The sequence below is a fragment of the Drosophila yakuba genome, chromosome 2L, assembly GCF_016746365.2.
Source record: "Drosophila yakuba strain Tai18E2 chromosome 2L, Prin_Dyak_Tai18E2_2.1, whole genome shotgun sequence".
NCBI classification, from domain to species: Eukaryota; Metazoa; Arthropoda; class Insecta; order Diptera; family Drosophilidae; genus Drosophila; species Drosophila yakuba.
In genome coordinates, this window is record NC_052527.2 from 9043160 (window position 1) to 9062675 (window position 19516).

Sequence of the window (19516 nt, forward strand, 5' to 3'; positions counted from 1 at the left end):
CTCCAGTTGGATGGACGGCTGCCTCGGCGACAAGTTTACCCCGCCGGTTACCTGAGCACACACACCTTCTGTTGCCCCAACCTTATCGCATCCGCAGTGAGGAGCCACCTTGAACTGCCCCGACATGGAATTCTTTCAACTTGGCAACTGGTTTGTATTGGCGAAATGGGGTTACTGATAACTCTTGATATGTTTAGAAAAATAGCCTGTATGCGACTACATAATAAATATTTATCTCACTGATAATCCAGTTGTTTAGCGGAGAGTCTTATGCAACAATCAGCAATGGTAATATTGGTAATACCAATTTGGACATGTACCCACCTTTTGGATTCCGCTTGTGCGTGTAGATCAGCGAAAGTGCAAGGTTTTAATCTAAATAAAATTTTTATTTTAATTTGTTTTGTTTCATTTTTTTGTCGGTTTTCTGTTTTTGTTTTCATTTTAATCGGTATAATAAGTATAATAACATTTTTTGTTGTTCTTGTTTTCATTATTATTATTACTGTAATGTTAATGTTTTTATAGTTTTTTGTTTTCTTTTGGTTTTAATATTAGAATTAGGCAATCGAGTTTAATACTACCTTCGTTTTAAATATTATGCAACGAATTTTTGGGTTTCTTTTCCATCTCATGATTTTTGTTTATGAATTTTTAAATGTATATATTTAATAAACTCATTTCCGTTCTGGCTAGGCAACTTCTTGTGTGTCGGTCAGCAGCCGCACACTCCGTTGCTGTCTCGTATATTTTTTTTGGATTTTATATTTTTATGTTTTTGCTTTTGTTTTATGTGCTTGTCAACTCTTTTGGTTTTTAATTTTTTTGTTTTCATTTTTTTACTTAATGCCGTGGGCGCTTAATGTACAGTTGCCTTGTAAAAATGTACAATTCAAGCGCTTGCTTTAAAATATTTGTTGATTTTTTTTTTTGTGGTTTTTCGGTCTTTATTTGTTATTAATCTATATTAGCTGAAAGTTGCTTTTCAACTCTGCCCTATAAATCACTTTTAATAATAAATAGCCGCCACGCCGCCTTGGTTGCTCCTTCTGTTTGGTTTGGTTTGGTTTAGCTATTTATGTACTTGTTTAGCGCTTGTAATTAACATTTTTGTCGTGTTCTCATTATGTTTAACCTTTGTTTTAATTTTATGGGCTTAGATATAATACAATTTGTTGTTTATTATGCTGCACTTACGGTCTCGTTCGGCTCACCTTCACTTCATTAACTAACTGCCTTTTTTTCGGGGATTTTTCAAGTTCTAACTGCCAGCGGCTGCAAATTCTCAATTTCTCCATTTCCCCACTTTGATTTCGCTTAAACTGGCTTAAACTCTTAACTTGGTTGTTGTCCGCCATGTAATATTTAGTTAATGACTTGTGTGTTCGTGTATGTATGCGTGTGTTTTATGGTTTAACAATAGTTTAGTATTAGTTTAGTTTAGTTACTAATTTAGTGTAGCACATCCGTGAGATGAGACGAGATTTGCGTGTTTAGTTTCCGGTATTTTTGGTTTCTGGGGGATAGGGGTTTGTTTTTTTTGTCGGGCGTTCGATCTAAAAAACTCTATTTATATATATTTATGTAATGTATGTATATATAGTATGTATGTTTATAGTATGTTTTGTATGTATATTAATTTATCTGTTTTAATTAGTATTTGTTAAACAAAAGTAACGCAAGAGATTTCATTTAGTGCTAAAAACAAGTGTATGCTTATGTAAGTATTCGGACTCGGTCTCGGTTTCCCTGGACCTGATCCACCATTATAATTATATTTATATCATATAATGTCTATGTAAAGAGATGTTCGGTAGATAGGCGTAAAGAGCGCAGTTTTCTTCTTATTGGAAATTCGTAAAGTTCGTTAGAAATCTGATGAAAGTTTCATTAAAGTTTTTCTCTTGTTTTTTTTTTGGTTTGTCTCTCAATTTATTCGATAAACTCTTTACATTAAATTACATATCTAAATTGTTGGGTTCTTTTCACCATCTTCTGCTTATTTCTTTTTTTTTTTTTTTGTTATTTTCTTCGGTTTTTTTTCGGATTTGTTTTTGCCATAGCCATACAAAATGTTGTGTTTCTTTAATGTATAACTTTAAGTACATATACATACATACATGCTCGTACATACACACATATGTATTCCTTTGGTTTTAGTTTAATGAACACTTTGTTGGGTTCAATTTCAATATTAGTTTAAAAAGTTAGTTATAGTTTAAGATTAGCGTTGGTTTTACATTTTCTTTGTTTGGTTTTGGTTTTGGTTTTAGTTTAGGTTTAGAAAAAGTTCTGCTTGTCGAAATTAATATAGTTAAGAAGCGCTGTGCCCTGTTGACTTGTTTGTGATTTCTCTTCGGTCTAGATTTAGGATTAGGTCTAGTTTTAGCTTCGGTTTCCATAATTCATTATCTATGTATTTGTATGTATATATGTAATTTATATAAATTGCTAAAAATCATAGTTTTATCGATTAGTATTCTGAAACGGTTTTGTGTTCGCTCTAGTTGAAGACATTTCGCAGGGGCCCTGCGGAACCAACTGGAATCCTTCTACGGGATCTGGTAACGAGTTCTATTTGGTTGTCATACGGCGAAGTCTGGTTAGAAGAGGGGTTGGGGCGTGGCACTTAATTGATTTCATCTGCTTCTCATCTAACTCCCCTAAAGGCTTATGCGGTTAGCTATCCTATATATCTAGCTCATCCCGGAAGGATTCCATCTGCCTCCGCCGGCCCATGTGTGTGTTTTGTGTGACATTCGGTTACTAGCGTGGATTACAGAATATTTTACTGCGCTCGACTCTTGGTTTCGGTTTCGGTTTTGGTATCGGTTTTTATGGCGAACCGTGTTTACCCGTAGTTCTAACTGGTTTATAATGTGCTGATGTCACACCCCCATTAAGGCCAAGTCACACGTTTTGCTCAAAGTCGCCGATAAGGGAAATGATTTAAAAGGTAAATTATTTGTTAATGTTTTGTTTTACATATTTCTACTGAAACCCTAAGGCAATTATTTGTTTTCCTACAGTGTCTCCTACAGATCTCATTAACACTACCCTGGGCGCCTGCGGAAAACAAAGTTAGGTTTTTTTTTCTGGGTTCACAGGTTCGCAGGAATCTCAGCCTGGCTGGCTGATGGCTCCTCCACCATATACTCATTTCCATACCGATCGGAAGCTAGCTCCTTTCCAGAGCCGAAATTCATACAAATTGTGTGACTTGCCAGTGAATCCGCCAAAAAGAATATTTTTGAATAAACATACATTTGGCTCTGATTTTGCGTACAATGTGTTTGGGTGCTGCAAGTGATTTCAATGCTATAACAAGTGTTGAAATTGTGGGTTTCATTGCATAATGATGGTATAACTTTTCGGGGGCATTTGTCCTTTTTGTTATCTTGGGTTTTGCAGCTCCGAAACGCACTGTACGGAAAGTCGAAGAGAGACAGTTGTGATTTAATTATCAAATATACAAGCTCTACGTTGCATACTCGCTACGTTGCGGAATTATATAAAACCGAGGACCTTCCTGAAATTCGAACCTAACCTGTCAATTTGATCTATCAATCCTGGGTTAACCGATGCGAACCGCTTTTCTGGCTTAGGTTTAGTCTTAGTTTTCGTTTCGGCTTGTGATTTATCTCCCCCCGACATTTGGCTTATGCGACTAATTAAAAGTACATGTAATTGTTAATATTATTTATTAATATGTATGTTATATATATAATATATATAAGGTTCCTTCTTGTGTGACTCAACTAGAGCTCCGTCCGATGTTCACATTTAGCTGCTCTACTCATGAAGCGACTACCGCGTGAGATTCAAAAGTGTGTGCCAAGAAATTCTGCATTTGTTGATTATACTGTTCGATAGCTAGCAACAATTGATGGGTAAACAATGGATCGTTGTCGGTCGGTGATCGTTAAATGATAGGGAGACCTGACCATAAGGTGAATGTGGGGTATGGATGTGGTGTTCCAGGTGTGAGTACTGTGTGGTGGTGGTGCTGTGGAGGCGTCATATGTTCTATCTGAGGAGTTGTAGTTAGGATACACGATTTGTTTGTTGTCAGGCTTAGTAGTTTGTCGTTTGTTTTCTGTACAAAAAGACATACAATACTGCGTATGTGGTTGTTTGTATATAGGTGTATATTATATAAGTATGTATAGTTTCCGTTTGGTTTTTGCATCCTTTCGTTAGTATGTTGTTGTATATATATATATATTTAAATACATATATATATATATATAGCATAGTTGACGAGTGTTCCGAAGTTGATTTTGGTTTGGTTTGCTTTAAAGTTAGTTACGTGTGTATGGTTAGTTGTTCATGTTGTTGTTGTTGTTGTTGTTGTGGGTAACATTACGTCATACAATATAGCAGTAAATAGGTATCGTAGCTGTTGTTGTTCGTGTTGTTGGGTTCGCTTTTCAGTTCAAAGAGGTTCAAGGACGTCTGGGATGTTTTCTAGGGGAGTCGGTTGGTTGGTCGAATGGATTCCAAGCCCAGAAGTAAAAAAAAAATGAGAAGGGGGTTCACGAAGGGGGCGAAGTGGGAGAGTAGGGGCTCACTTTAATGTACAGTTATGCATAATAGATCAATTGTAGTACAAGTAGTAGTTGTTGTTGTCATTAATAGTTGTTATACACAAATAAGCCACAAAAACTGTACAACAATTGTACATGAATAAAAAACTTATGCACGAGAATTTATCGACGGTTTCCAAAAAGTCTCCTCTCTAGGCTATTATTTACCTTTCCCCTCTTCTTCTATTTTTGTAATTCATCGCATATGTATATAACTATGTAATCGAACATGCACACACACACACGTGATCTATATATATATGTATGTATATATATAGTAATTATATATATATTCTTTATTTATATATATAACAAGAACATTTCTCTGTTGGTTTTATCAAGGGTTCTGTTTATTATGCTCATTTAGTTTACTATACAAATCGTCTCGTCTTCTATCATTTAACATAATTTCATTTCATTAACTTGATCGTTTTGCTGAAAACACAGTTTACTATGTAAATTTTTAAAGCTTTGGTGGCGGCGAAAAAATCAACAACGAAAGGTTTACGAAAATTAAAACGTATAAATACGTATGTAACTAAAATTAAAGTCATACAAATTTTTAATTTATGATTACGGTTAGGGTGTGAATTGAAGACCGCTTTAGTTCTTTGTTCTTTCGCAATTCGATTTTTATACACATACATTATACATACATAAACAACCGAAATTAACAACAACATAAATGAATTAACAGAGCTTATGATTTCTTTTATTTGTTTTTAGTTCTTAGTGTGTTTTGATTTTGGTTTTTTAGTTTTTGTTTACCAAAAATGAGGCTATGCAAATAGTACTGAACTTTACAAGTTTTGGCAGTACGCATCTGATTTACGTCCATCCACTTCTCCTAAAATTATGCAATATACAATGTTTTCGCTTCCAACGCTTCGTCTAACTCTCCATCATCAGCTACTAGTTGTGGTATTAATCCTTTAAAAATATACTCATAACGCGCTACTTAATTGTTTAAAAAGTTCATCTTCAGTTTTCTTTTTTCAATACACCGTATTAACTAAGTTAAATAAACAAAGTTCTTTCAACGTCGTTTGCAAACGGTCTCCCATTTCATCAAGTTCCATCCCGTTCTCTCCTCCGCCATCTTGCTCTTAATTGTGGCTCCTGTTACTTCCGCTTCCGCTTTGCTTCTGCTGCTTTCTTTGCTACAGTTCCGTTTCGAACTAAAAACTAACCTCAAAATATCGCTACCTAAAAAATCATAGTCATGTAAAGAGTCCTCCTGCTAGGAAAGAGAGAGACAGAGCCTCGGCTGCTCGCGTCTACGGTGAGTTGGGCAGAGACAGAAGAAAGTGCCCTTCTTTAGCTTTTCTCAACTTTATAGGTTATGTACAATATTATTCGGTTGTTCAGGTGGAGGGTGCGTGGGAAAAGGGGTGGCATGTGCGACATTTTTGCTTGGAGTTAACGATTCAGTTTAAGGTTAATTGCTAAAGTTCCTTTATTCTGCCATCGCCTATTCATATTCTCTTATTAGTGTTCGTTTAACTGCTATCACTTTCCATTTTAATATTATTTTAGATTTACTTCGGTTTCCTCTGGTTTAATATTAATGGTTTGCTTTTCCTTTATATTTCATTAATAAAATACAATTTTGCTAAACAAATTTTGCTGTTTTGCCGGGGCAGGGAAATTGGGACAGGGACATGGATACACAACTTTTTCTCTTGTGATGGTTTTTCTTATGTCGGTATCATTAGCATTCTCGATCTCGCTAGTTTTATGTAGTTTATGTAATGTTTTAATGCATTTTACTTTCAGTTAGTGGGTTTTGCTCATATTTATATTGTTTAATTTGTTATTTTTTATACGGTGTGTTCTTTCTTTTGCTTAGGAATTTTAATCATAATTTCTCCTTTTCTTTTTCCTGCAATAAAGAATAAATTGCAAAAATCACTTGAATTAGTTTTGTGGTCTTGAGTGATGGTTTGCTCATGCTGTTGTGATTGGATTGGGGTTTTAATAAACGAATTCGAATAAGGTCAAATTAAAATGTCAAGGTCAAAGATAGATTTTATAATAGTGGGGATCGCATTCAAATACTCAATGAACTTGTCTATGCTTCAATGCAAAATAAGTAAATAATAAACCAATCAGTAAAATGGTTTGTTAGTAGAAAAATTAGACTACTTTGGTTGTTGCTGTTGCAGATACCGTACTTGTTGCTATTGCTGTTCAGATTGTTAGTAGATATTTTTAGCTATTTTGGTACATTATTGCAGTGATTGTTGTTTTTGGAGTTGTAGTTGTTGATGTTAGTTGACGCTGGGCACATTTTGGATCAGATTTGGTTAGTTAAGGCGGGTTAATGGAGAATTAATCGAGGGCGAGGTTTATATTTTGGGTTAGTTTTCGTTTTTGGTGGTGGATTTCGGTTTTTGGTTTTTTAGATTTCAATTTTTAGTTTTTTGATGATGATTGCAGAAAGAAGTCAACCAATCAATCGATCGAATCAAGCAGCAGGTTCTCCCACATGTTTTCAGTTTTTGTTTAAGGATTTCTCATTCAAATTAGTTTTAACTAGAGAGCGAACTTGATCAACTACTCAAAAGAAATGTTGGTTTATTCGACAATTCATATGGATAGTTATGGGAAAATAAGAAAAGAATGAAAGATACATTTGATTAGCTTTCCATGATTATCGGCTAGGACGAATCACTCAAAGATACCGGAAATCGTCATGAACAGCAAATCATAAGTCAATCAGCAACTGAAACCAAATCAGAAGTGAAACAAAAAATCACCGGAGATATTCTCCCCATTTATAAGGCAGGCAAGCAGAAACCAAGGATCTAAGAAACAAAAGAGTGTTCATTTACAGGGTAGCACTACGTAAAATGTAGAAGAAATAATAAAAATGCAAATAGGTTGGTTTTGTTCTTTTTTTGTTTATTTTTTTTTATTTTTTTCTTTTCATTTATTTAATTTACAATTGTATTTTTTGTTGTTGTTTGTTTTATATTTCGGTAGAAATCAATCTCAAAACTCACAAAATCATAATGGATAGTTGTAATCGGTAAAGAATAGCACAAGTGTTTAGAAACTAGATACAAAGAATCGAAATGATAAAGTTCTCAAGTTTATACACAGCAAAATCAACAGCGGCGACAAAAAAACAGAAAGTGCGCAACTAGAGGGGCAGGGTTGTGGGGCATTGGGGGCGGGGAAAATACTCTTTTGTGTACAATATACAAATAATTCTAATTATAATTCCAAATCAATGCAAACGCGTTGAGCTACGTCTTCTGTGTTTTCGTGTGTGTGTTTTATTCGCTGCCAAGAAATTAATAAGCTTATATAATGATTTATAATATACATAAGTAACGATTAATTGTGTTTTTTGTATCTCTCAAAGCAAAATGATAACTTTTGCTTTGTCTACGGAGTTTTTGTTTTTTTTTTTTTGTTTGTTTAATGCGGTTTTCTTTTAAATGTATATAATTAAACAATAAGTACTTAAAAACAAAGTTGATAACATTTTCTTGTCGTATTCCTTTACATGATAGTGTAATAATATAATGGACTGGACTCTGACATAAAAAGAAAGGATTTTGTGTATGTGTAATTATTTCTCATTAAGTTTCGTTTGTAATTTTTTAAGCAACAGAAACAAGCTCAGCGAAAAATGAATTTTCGATTTGAATAAAGCAAAAAATCATAGGGCATATATACGATGAATTAAGTTTATAGTATCTATATCTAGAGAACTACATATTTTGTTTTAACTCTCGGATGTGTTGGTGTGTGTGAGTGCCGTCTGTGTGCGTTCGTTTTGTGTTTCCGTTTCCGTTTTGTGTTTGTCAGAGTTTCGGGCGAAACAAATATACGGATCACAAATATATTTGCTTACGCTTAGCACACATCGAAAAAAAAGTAGAAACCACAACGATTAGTGGATCACTATCCATTTCACATTTCTGGGTTTTGGTATTTTATTAATTTCTTTGCGACGCTCTAGGCACAATGGACTTCATTATAATACAAAATTAGCAAAAACTATATAATTTCTTAACATTTAACTTTTTCAATTTATCGCATATCCGTTTGCGTCAAACACAAAATTCATTCATATTTATTTTTCGTTTCCCATTGTGGTAACTATTAGAAATTGTTAACTAAGAAAATTTCACTAATTGTTGTTGCTGCTGCTGCTCCTCCGTCCGTTTGTCTGTCCGTCCGTAAGTACGTTGCTTCTCCGTATCCGTATCAGTATCCGTATCTGTATCTGGTTCCGTATGGTTATGTTGGTGTCTGGTCTGCATTCGCATTCGCGATCGCAATCGCATTTGCCTGCAGCTTCAACGTCTTTAATTTGCAGTATAAAACTAAAATTTCAACTTTTTCCTCTTCTGTTGCGTTTTGTTTCGTGTTTGTTTGTTTACTGATCTTTAATATTATTTGGTGTTGACAGTTTATGTTGTTGGTATTTTGTTTGTTGTGGTGTTGATTGGTTGGTAGGTTGGTTGGTGTGTGAGTTGGAGAGTAGCACACTTACTGTTCTTGGGGATCAGTATCACTCTCCTCCAGTTCGCTCTTGTTGCGTCGCTTCTCATAAATGAGAATGATGATGCACAGAATCAGCACCTCAGCACAGATGCCCAGGAAAGGCCACAAGGCGGCAAATTTGCCTACAAATAATAAAAGAATCATAAATTAATTGCTATTACAACTACTAGTTAGCCAGGATCACAATTTTTTATATTAATTTCCTTTGACATTTACCAAAATGTAGATTTTACTAAATTATATTTCCCAAACTTACTTAAGTGGAATTTAGGACTTCAAAATGTTGGCTTTTTAAGCTGCCAAAATGTAGATTTTACTCAATTATATTTCCCAAACTTACTTAATTGGAATTTGGGACTTCAAAATTTGGCTTTTTAAGCTGACATACAAATACAGTTTAGATTTAGCAATTTGGTGAGAGTAGCACGTTTGGGAGATAAATGTAGTAATATCTAATAAATATCTACTGCGAATGGCGACCATGACTATTTGCGGATATTAAATAAAGCTCGGGCGACACACCCTTTCGATGGAAACTTACTCTTAACACGAAGAGTTGTGGCGTCGGTGGCAAGAGTAGTGGTGTTCTTAGCGTATTCATTGGCCGCATTTTTTCCAGTGCATTTGTATTCGCCTCTGTCGTCCAATGTCACATTGTCCAGTGTCAGAATGGCGTTAGGAACACCATTATCTGGTTTGACGATGACGCGATCTGTGTCGTTTGTCAGCGTTACATTGCCTGTCGGTAGAAGAGCACCACAGTTAAAACCAATTTCGAACCGAAGAGAACTAGGGATGTATACTCACCAAAGGTCCATGTCAACTGTGGTTTGGTTCCCACAACGCTGCAGGTCACCGACATCTTCTCACCCTCCACAACGGCTGTATTTGAAGGCACTCTTACAACAACGCGGGCTGCGGATATAGAAACGATCACTTAGTGGAAGGTTCTTGATTTCAATGGAAACCCAGTACGTACCAATTACTTCGATTTTCTTGGTCTCTCCACTGTACTCGCAACTGTATTCGCCATCGTCGGTCGTATCCGTCTTATCGATGATGAACTTGTTCTCGTCTGGGATTAACTTAAAGCGACCTCTTAGAGAAGCTACTTCCGTCACAACGGTGCCGTTCTTTCTCCTATTAATGCGAAAAATATACGAAGCGGCATTAGATTGTTAATAGGTACTCTGATATACATACATATACTTATAATATAACCCTAAATTCCTTTATTTTCTTCCTTTTGTCTCTGTAGATATATGGTAACAGAAAATACTCATTTATCTAAATGAATTCCACAGTTATCGCCGAGTATCCGTGCTGCACCCACTCTAGGGCCAAACTTTCTCTAAGCCCTCGCCGTTTTCTACGCCTTTTGCCAATTATTCAAAGACTAATTCCACACCGAGGCACACGCAAAGTTTGGCCCTGGCCCCAGAACAAGAACAAGAACAAGAACGAGAACGAGAACCAGAGACCCGGACAGGTCCCGGAATGAACAGAAGTGTCATTACCATTACCAGACCCTGCCACAGAGCTCGGAGCTTTGGCCACCAACACTTACTGCTCCCAGACAGGAAGGCACTTTTCAGTAACCGCCCTCCCCAGAAGTGCCACCCATCAGACCCACTCAACTGTGCACACTCGCAGAAATGGCACCTTATTGTACCCTTGCAGAGGGTATGCTAATTATTCACATAATTTGTGCAAGGGCAGGGATAGAGTAGAGGATCCAGTCTGGACCAATTAAAGATGAATGAATTAAAAGCTAAAATAAAAATACTCAGGCTTTGATACTCTGGTTACTGGAATCTAGCATACTATTTTTTTCCTTGGCTTGATATGTACCTGCATTATATGGTCACGTCCGATGGCTGTTTCCAAGGGCAGTGTGTTTCTCGGTTCGTTCATGTTTCAGTTACCAGGTTACGTCAGTCAGGCAGTCAGTTAGGCAGTCAGGCCAACATAATTAAGCAAAAGTGCTTAGCTGTGCCGTATTAAAATGATTGCTCTTATAACTACTAACTATGTGGGACACGGGCACAAACACAGTTACCCATTTGCTGGCCTGGAACAACTCCCGGATACTTTATGACCCCGTATCCCCAAATGGCGGGAACCTCGGAATGACTTACCATATGAGCAGGCCGCCCGGCGTACTGTCTTTCACGTTGCAGCTGAGAACGAGCGGCGATCTGATGTCGTAAAATTTCATTTGATGTTCGACATTATCATAGTTTGGCACCAGCTTATCTGGAGATGGTATAGATAGGTAAAGACGATTAGTTATATGTTAGGTGGGTTGGGGTGGTTGTTCTAATGTTGGGATACGAGAAAACGTTTACATAAAGAACGGCTTAAACAAAGTTTATTCTAATAACTTGTATGTAAATATAAATATATTTGCTTATAGGAATAATTTGAGAACGAGCTTAAAGTATGAGAGTTTTGGTGGAGATTTTTGGAGAGATTTCTGAGGTTTTTGATTTCGAGTATTTTTTTTCTTTTTTTTTGGGCTGAGAGATGAGCGCTTGAGATTCGGTTTTAAATACTGACTAAATTGCTTTGGAGAGTAATGATGAATTAGCAACACACAAATCACTAATACCAAATCAAAGGTGGAGCGAAAAAAAATATAAGGATATTCGTAAAACTAAAACTATAACTAAAGAATACGTATAAATAAAACAAAAGAGCATACAATTTGGTCAATCGAATTTTATTCATCCTGTCTGGTATAAAACACATTTGTACTATTTCGAAACTTGGACTGAAATCAAATAAACTTTAGTTTTTACGCTGCGTATGAACTGAGATTACTTTGGTTATTTACGCTTATGTTTGATTAGTTTAATATGTGTATAGTATAGTTGATTAATTATCGGTTAAGATAGCTGTAATGTAAGAAGGAGCAAAAGTAGGTAAGTAGTTTATCGATATACACAATGCGATACATACAACATTTAGATCGATTCTCGATTTATCGTCGATAATCAAACGACAAGAAGCGCAAGCAAAAAGCAATAGAGCTACAGAAAGGGAATCAGCAACTCGTCACGTGTTGTTTTTCCGCCTTATCTGGCAGTCTGATTGATTATAATCAGCTTGTAAGCCAAACGCTGCCAATTGTAAACTTATGCGTCATTGCAAACTGGCTGCCAATCAAATGCGAATTCGATCGAATAGAATCGAAACGAAACGAATTGAAATGGAATCGAAATTGAAATCGAAATCGATGCACCTGCCATCTGTGTGTTCAACAATCAGAGTAAACAACTAAAGCGTTAAAAAAAGGAAGAACCAAAGAGACAAAAGGAACGAACGAACGGCGGAAGGGCGAGTAAGGAAAGTCAAAGAAAAACAAAGACAGAGATAGCAACGAGGTTCACAGCGGACCGGGGGATTGGCAACAAATGAAATCAAAAGAAAGTAAAGCACAGAAGGCAAAGAAAGAGCGTCAATGATGAAAAAGTTCAGGTAAACAACTTAAGCTCAACTTAAAGGTGTGACCGTATGTGGATGTGTGTGTAAGCTGTGTGTATGGACGGCAGCGAGAGAGCAGACTTGCCAAATTCACAGTGAGGGGGGGAGCGAGCGAGAGGAAGCGATTAGCTAGGCGGGCGATTAACGTTTAATTAAAAACCAACAACACCAAAAATAGACTAGCGAGGTTAATGCGATGGAAAGAGACGGCGATGGAAAGAACAAGCGAGAGGGGCTAATGAGGAGAGAGCGCCAGAGAGAGCGCGGGGAAGGGGGGTGGTGAGGTGCCAGAGCTGAGATCAGATGCAGAACGAAAGAGACAGAGCGAGTGGGTGGGGTGGGGTGGTGTTGTTTGGGCGCACAACAGCAGCGATGAAACTTGACCTTGTTCCCATTTTCAAATTCAGAAATCATCTGTTTGAATATCTTTGTTTTCAAGAATTCCTGGAGTTTAAAAGATATCTTCTTAAAGAATATTGCTATAAATATCATATACATTTATCTGAGGGACATTTAAAATTAGAATGAAATCGTAGCATACTTTTTAAACAAGGTTTTTTTTCGTACTAAAAGTTTATTAAAACTTTGTGAAATTTTTCGCATTTTTATGTTAGCTTAAATAAAATTTTAAAATCAAATTCCAATTTTAGGGGTATATGCGCAAATATATGAATATGTTTACTATATTTAAAGATGTTTTCGATCTTAAAGAGGTTTAACCTTAGTTTTCAGATATGTATATGTAAAAGTCCAAGAATTAGTGAAATAACTTTTACTTTATCAAAATATTAAAAGCAATATGCGAAGGAAAAATCTTCATAGCTAAATATCAAAAATGGGATCAAAGCTATGTTTTGATACGATAACAATTACAATGGCAGTTTTGATCGGCGCGAGCGAGTTAAAAGCCAAAAACGAACAACAACAAAGTGGGCAAATACAAGTTGAACTTTGATTAAAGGCTTTGTGGGTGTATCATGTGTGTTACGTGTGTGTGTTTCGTGTGCTTTGTGTATGCGTGTGGCTCACCCATCTTGACGGGCAAGAGCGTCTGGTGCTGCAGATGCACCTGATGCCCCTGGCCACCCATCAGCATGTGGCCGCCAGCACCCAGCATTTGGCCACTCGCGCCCGCAGAAATGCCCGCAGCAGCAGCGCCACCACCGCCACCCATCATGGCCCTTGTGCTGGTGGCTGCTGAAATGGTGGTGTGCTCTCCTGATGCTCCTGCTCCCGGTACCGCTTCCACTCCCGCTCCCACTCCAGATACCACCACTGGGGGCACATAGTGCGGTGCATAGGTCTGGTATCGCTCATTCTGGCCGGGATTGGGTCGCGGCGGCAGTGGCAGCTGGAAGGCGTTCAGAGTGTGCTGCGACGACTGCTGCAACTGCTGCTGGTGGTGAACATGGTGGTGCGCCGTCGTCAGGAGCAGGCTGGCCTCCGTGGCAGTGGCGCTGGCAGTGGGATGCGTCGGATTGGGATTGTACAGTATGGTCGGTGGCTCTGGCGGCGCCACCGTCTGCTCCAGCAGATTAAGGCGTGGGGGTGGAAAATCGGGCGGTGTCGCCGAGTAAACGCGGTGGATACCGCCTCCGCCGGCCGACGGATGCCACGGCTGAGACGCAGACAGACTGGCATTTCCGTAGCCCAAATGCGACTTGTGCAGCTTGTGCGACTGGTGGGGCAACTGTTGTTGTTGCTGCTGCTGCTGCTGCTGTTGCTCCAGCCACGCTCGTGTAAAGAAATCATCCGCAGAGTTGGGCGTTAGCTCGTCGATGGTTTGATAGCCGGACTCGGTGGGTTCGCCTGCTCCCGCTCCAACTCCCTTGGGATCCCGCACGTGCAGCATGTAGCCGTCGCTGTACCGGTTGCACTGGTAGCGACCCTCGTGCACCTTAAGGGCATGTCGCACACTCAGGTGTGCCTCGATCTTGTGCTTCTCACCTTTAGCGGGAGCAACAGATGACCAGATGAGTGGTGGAATCAACGCCTCCGGAATCAAGTCCATCGCCACAATACTCACCCTCGATTGCACTCTCGGACAGAGCGTAGGCATGATCATCCCGCCCGTGCCGCAGATTGTGCCGCGTGATCGGCTCCCCGTTCTTGAGCCAATGAATCTGTTCGGTGATCGGGATTATGCAGGTGATCGAGAACGGCTGGCCCAGGTTCACCACCGGGTCACCGTAGTAGATGGTCTGCGGCTCCTCTAACTCTGTGGACGCCTTGCTCAGGTCGTTGGCTGCTCCCACAACAAAAAGCGAACGTTGGTATAGGGTTTTAGGGACTCACAATGAGCATATAACTAGTCTAGGAAAAGTGCTGGTCAACAAAAAGGATAGAACCAAGTGCCACAAAAATATACAGCTATTTCCAAGATCACTTGAAAAGGCGTGTTAATGTGGGGAATGACACAATTTGAACGCATTTTCCGAAGTTTTATGAGCACTAGAGATTTTCGTGGCAACTTACTTGGTTTCCTCAAGACTAGTGATTGTACAAACTCAGTTGCAATCACCAATTTCGTTGCAAATTCCAATTAAATTTCGTTGACCAGTGAAAACGATTCGAAATCATAAAATAAAACTAAAACACACGAGGAGAAACTAAAATCGATGATCAGAAGTTCCTAATATATTAATTGTTTATGTGATGACTTATATTATGTGTGTTTTTCCGTTTATGGTATTTATCGAAAAACTTCCTTTAGATTATTTGATTTCAGCGCCAAGTTGCAAAGATATATATCAATGTGGGAATTTATCTAGTCGAAAAACTCATATGCTTCGGGTTGTTTTATATTGTTTTTGGGAAAAATAGAAGGAGGTTAATAAAACACATTTACACAAAAACCAAAAAAAAAACACAACGGGTGAAAAATAAATTAACATAATCCGAAAATGTATTTACGTAATGGTGGAAATTAACAGTAACTTATGTATCTATATAATTGTTTTCATCTTACTCCACTGAAAGATTTATGGTTACTCAATCGATACAAGGCAACAAAGAGACATGGGGAAATAATACGACTGAGTTGGGTAAATAGTTCGTTTTTCACCTTCGAAAAAACTTTAGAGCTGCACTGGGTGTAATACAATTTTATAAAAATCCTTTAATGGTATATAGGTAATTTATGACACGAAAAGATAATTGTTTTTATCATGGGTTTAAATCACAATCAACCTATTTATTTGTGACATACAAAAATAAATGTTTTGATATGAACAACAATTCCCTATAATTTTCCCTAGAACAGGAAAATATTTCTTGCAATTATTAATTTCGAATATTTTTATCTCACATTTATTTTCAAGGAATTTTCTTTGTATTGCTCAAAACTTGGTAATTTGATTTCAGGTTGACCTTCGGGTTATTCTCATCAGGAATGATAGTCGCAAACAATGACGTCAATTGTTGGACTGGTTTAAACTGCATCGGTGACGTCAATTTCGACCAGTTTTAACTGCATATACCCACAAATACCTGCTGCGAAGGCTATCATAACTTGTTGAGCTGTTATCGGTAACTGCCCAAGTGATAACACAGAAGCAGGCCGCCATAAATATTAGTGTAATAGTATTTGCTCGCACACTCAACTCTGTACACTCTGTGCGGATGTATTACAAAATGGACTGTCGTCGAGTGTGATAAAAAGTGAACCGAACCGAAACGAAACGAAGCGAACCAAACGGAGCCCAGCAAAAGCGCACAATCTTATCAGCTGATTAAAGCAGTTAGCAAGCGGTCGGACAATGTCTTTATCTTTATCCTTGTCCTTATCGTTGTCATGTCAACACACTCGCACGTTTGCACATAACTGATGTTAAATTATGTTTACGTCTCGTTTGCCAGCTGCTGGTATTTTCCTTCTTTTATTCTGTCACTCGCATTCGGAATTAACCCCTGTTTGCCCAAAAGCCCAATTTCTACATATTTTAATGTTGCAGTAGATAAGAAAAACGTGGTTAGGAATATAAAAAGTCCAATAAATAGAAGAACGATTATGATAAATTGGGTTGTGAAACATTCAAATGCAATATTTGAATATTTTTAAAAGATTTCATTTTTTAAGACATTATATCTCGTTATGGGTTACATTCAGCCTATGGGTACATAGAGGGTTAAGCGTAGGGATATGTAGATTTTCCACACACACACACAGACTTACACACGCAACGGGAGAGAAGGAAACATTTGGGCCAAAAAGATGGAGAGAGCGCGAGTAGAGCTACAACAATTTATTTTACAAACATGTTACATGCACGAGTCGCGATACCGCCAAAGTCTAATACGCAGCCCCACCACCCAACGCCCAACGCCCACCGCCCCATTTTCCCCAACCAACTCGCCCCGAAAATGCTTTTGTCACTTTGGACAGTCCAACTACACGGCTAAGTGGCGAGAGGGAGACGGGGCAACACAACACAAGCGAGCATATTGCAGCCGGCAGAGGCAGATAGAGAGAGACGGGGCGAAAGGAGACGGCAGACAGCTGAACAATAATTTAAATTTATACAAGACTGTCGCACACACTCTCGTTTAAAGGAATTTATGTGTACCTTACAGGTGCCAGGGCTGTCACCTCTTTTAAAATTCGTTTATGCTAACAATATAAAAAATTCAATGGTCACAGAAAGTACTTAAGCCAACACGCATTGTTACTTTTAAACAAAAAGGAACATATGGAAAATTATATAACACAAGAGATACACGTCCTTACAGATATCAAATATCACAAATATTACTTAAGTTATTGTTACTACTCCCTTAATGATTTCTTACTTTTTATTGCGTATACGTAATATTGATTCTTTACTTTTTATTGCGTATACGTAATATTGATTTCTTACTTTTTATTGCGTATACGTAATATTGATTTTTTACTTTTTATTGCGTATACGTAATATTTGCATTCCTCATACGCAACGTTGGCACTTTCACGTTATTTGCCTCTAAGTTGAATAACAATTTACTACTCTGCTTTTGGTGCTTAATAATTATGTACTACTGATACTTCAGTAATTATGCAATAATTATGAAAATCAAAATGTAGCCCAAGATGAAGTGTTATTTATAAGTATACCGGCAATTCATCTAGCAAAAATTCCTTCGAAACAAGGAACCACATTATTAAGCAAACTCTGGCCAAGCTTTCGGCATAAACTTTATACTATAAAGCCAAATATTCGAAATGGCTGGCAGCCCTGGTGTACAAAAGCACACCTTAGCCCTCTTCCTTAACCCACTAAATATCTACATACATACATATATCCACCGCATTTCTCCGCCCGACAAGCCCTAAACTCTTAACCGCTAGTTGCCGTAGTTTTTGTTGCTGTCGGAGAACAAGATATTCATGGTTTATTGCTTGTTCATCTAGCATAGTTTTTGTCGCATTCCTGGCTGCTTCACATAGAAGTGAGCAGAAAACAAATGAATGCGGCGTCTAAAAAGCGCAAAACTGAAAGTTTATTTAATCAAATTTATGGCACTGCCGTCTGTAGACTGTGCAACGCCCCCTCTCCGAAAATCGAACGCCCCCCTGCAACGCAAACTTGTGACATATTGTTAAAGGCATTTGTCTGTGTGTTTATGTGCGTACAAATTGGCAGGCGTAAATATGTATAAACAGTATACACAAACTTATCTATGGGCATATACGATTTTTAGTGCTCTTTAAAAGTTTCCACGAAATAGGATCTAATATTAAAACATGTTTTTAAAAAGTATACTTTGTAAATCAAGAAAAGTTTTTATCAGTAAATAATTAGCATTTAAGTGTCTTAACACATATTGCACATGAACAAGTTCGATTTGGGATTTTGCATCATCATTTAATGAAGTCATTTTTGTTTTCTAGAGAAAAAACAAATGATCATCTTGTTTTGGTGGTTGCTGTAGTGTCTATATGGCTATATGTATTTGCTCTGAGTTGTTGTCTAAATTTTTGTTGCCGAGAGCAATTAAATAAAATTTACGGAGAAAATTGGCAAAACCCCGCGAAAGCGAACGCAAAGTGCACGAGAATTACACTAAATTAACACGAAAAGAAAAAAAAAAAAACAGAGTATAATGAAAATTAATTAACACCATGCTAAGAGTGTTATATGTGTATGAGTATGTTGCTTTGAAGGTATATGTGATTTTGTGTTATTTTTAGCAGGCGCTGCGCACGTGAAAGCACAGTTTTGAGTGCACTGGGATGGCCACATCGTGCGCAAACTAATTTCAAACAGTTTGAGGGTCACCAGCAAAACATCCAACAATTTCGAAAACTTTATGAAAATCTGATTTAAAACTTTTGCAGTCGGAAAAAGTTAAAGCTCATTTGTATACAACTAGTGGAAATGAAGTCTACGAACGATAAAGTTGATATCATCCAAAAAAAAAAAAAAACAGAACCAAATAAAAACCGCTTGTTAAAAGGTCTGTTGTGTTTAAAAAGTCGTACATTTATTTAAAAGTTTATTGGGATAGTCTTCTATGGAGCTTGTCCATGCGGAATAATAAATCGATAGCATTTGTAATGTTAATTATTTTGGTCGAATAAATCGCATGACCTCCGTTTCACTGCTTTATTCCCCAATAATTGATGTTCCCGAAATGTTCAATACTTCAAGTGGCTAACTGATTGACTCAATTGCCGTATTGACGATCGATTGAGAGCGTAAGACCCAACAGACCGGATTCATCGATCGATCGGGTCGATGGATGATGGGTCACTGAACGCCAGGCGACGCCGAATTGTTCGTATCGAAAGTTCATTAAGTAAATTGCATGAGAAATGCCAATTAAATGCAGAGAACACAACTACACTTGACAAACAAAAACACCCACAGACACAGGCACAGACACAGATACTCGGGCACAGTCAGTTACAGATACAGATACTCGCACCGAAATCCCAACAAAGCCAA

The 19516-nt window shown here is 37.7% G+C and overlaps 1 protein-coding gene and 1 long non-coding RNA gene across 6 annotated transcripts in view; both read right to left on the reverse strand.

The window, feature by feature from the left end:
* Positions 1–1907: 1907 nt before the first annotated feature.
* Positions 1908–19516, reverse strand: part of LOC6527653 — a 32339-nt gene continuing 14730 nt past the window's right edge. For 3 of the 5 annotated variants that reach the window (XM_002088703.3, XM_039370710.2, XM_039370711.1), the window contains exons 3-10: positions 14620–14838; positions 13623–14540; positions 11246–11363; positions 10087–10247; positions 9915–10022; positions 9649–9846; positions 9097–9229; positions 1908–6468 (exon numbers count right to left, since the gene is read on the reverse strand). In XM_002088703.3, coding sequence (XP_002088739.3) covers positions 6441–6468; positions 9097–9229; positions 9649–9846; positions 9915–10022; positions 10087–10247; positions 11246–11363; positions 13623–14540; positions 14620–14838 — 1883 coding nt within the window. In that variant the 3' untranslated portion in view covers positions 1908–6440. Of the gene's footprint in view, positions 6469–6731; positions 7143–9096; positions 9230–9648; positions 9847–9914; positions 10023–10086; positions 10248–11245; positions 11364–13622; positions 14541–14619; positions 14839–19516 lie in introns of all 5 variants that reach the window. The other 2 variants (XR_005560124.1, XR_006245110.1) reach the window with 2 other exon arrangements.
* On the reverse strand, positions 11809–13616 carry LOC120320596. The gene is made up of 2 exons (XR_005560125.1): positions 12069–13616; positions 11809–12004 (listed from the first exon to the last, which is right to left on the reverse strand). It is a non-coding gene; the product is annotated as an uncharacterized LOC120320596 (long non-coding RNA).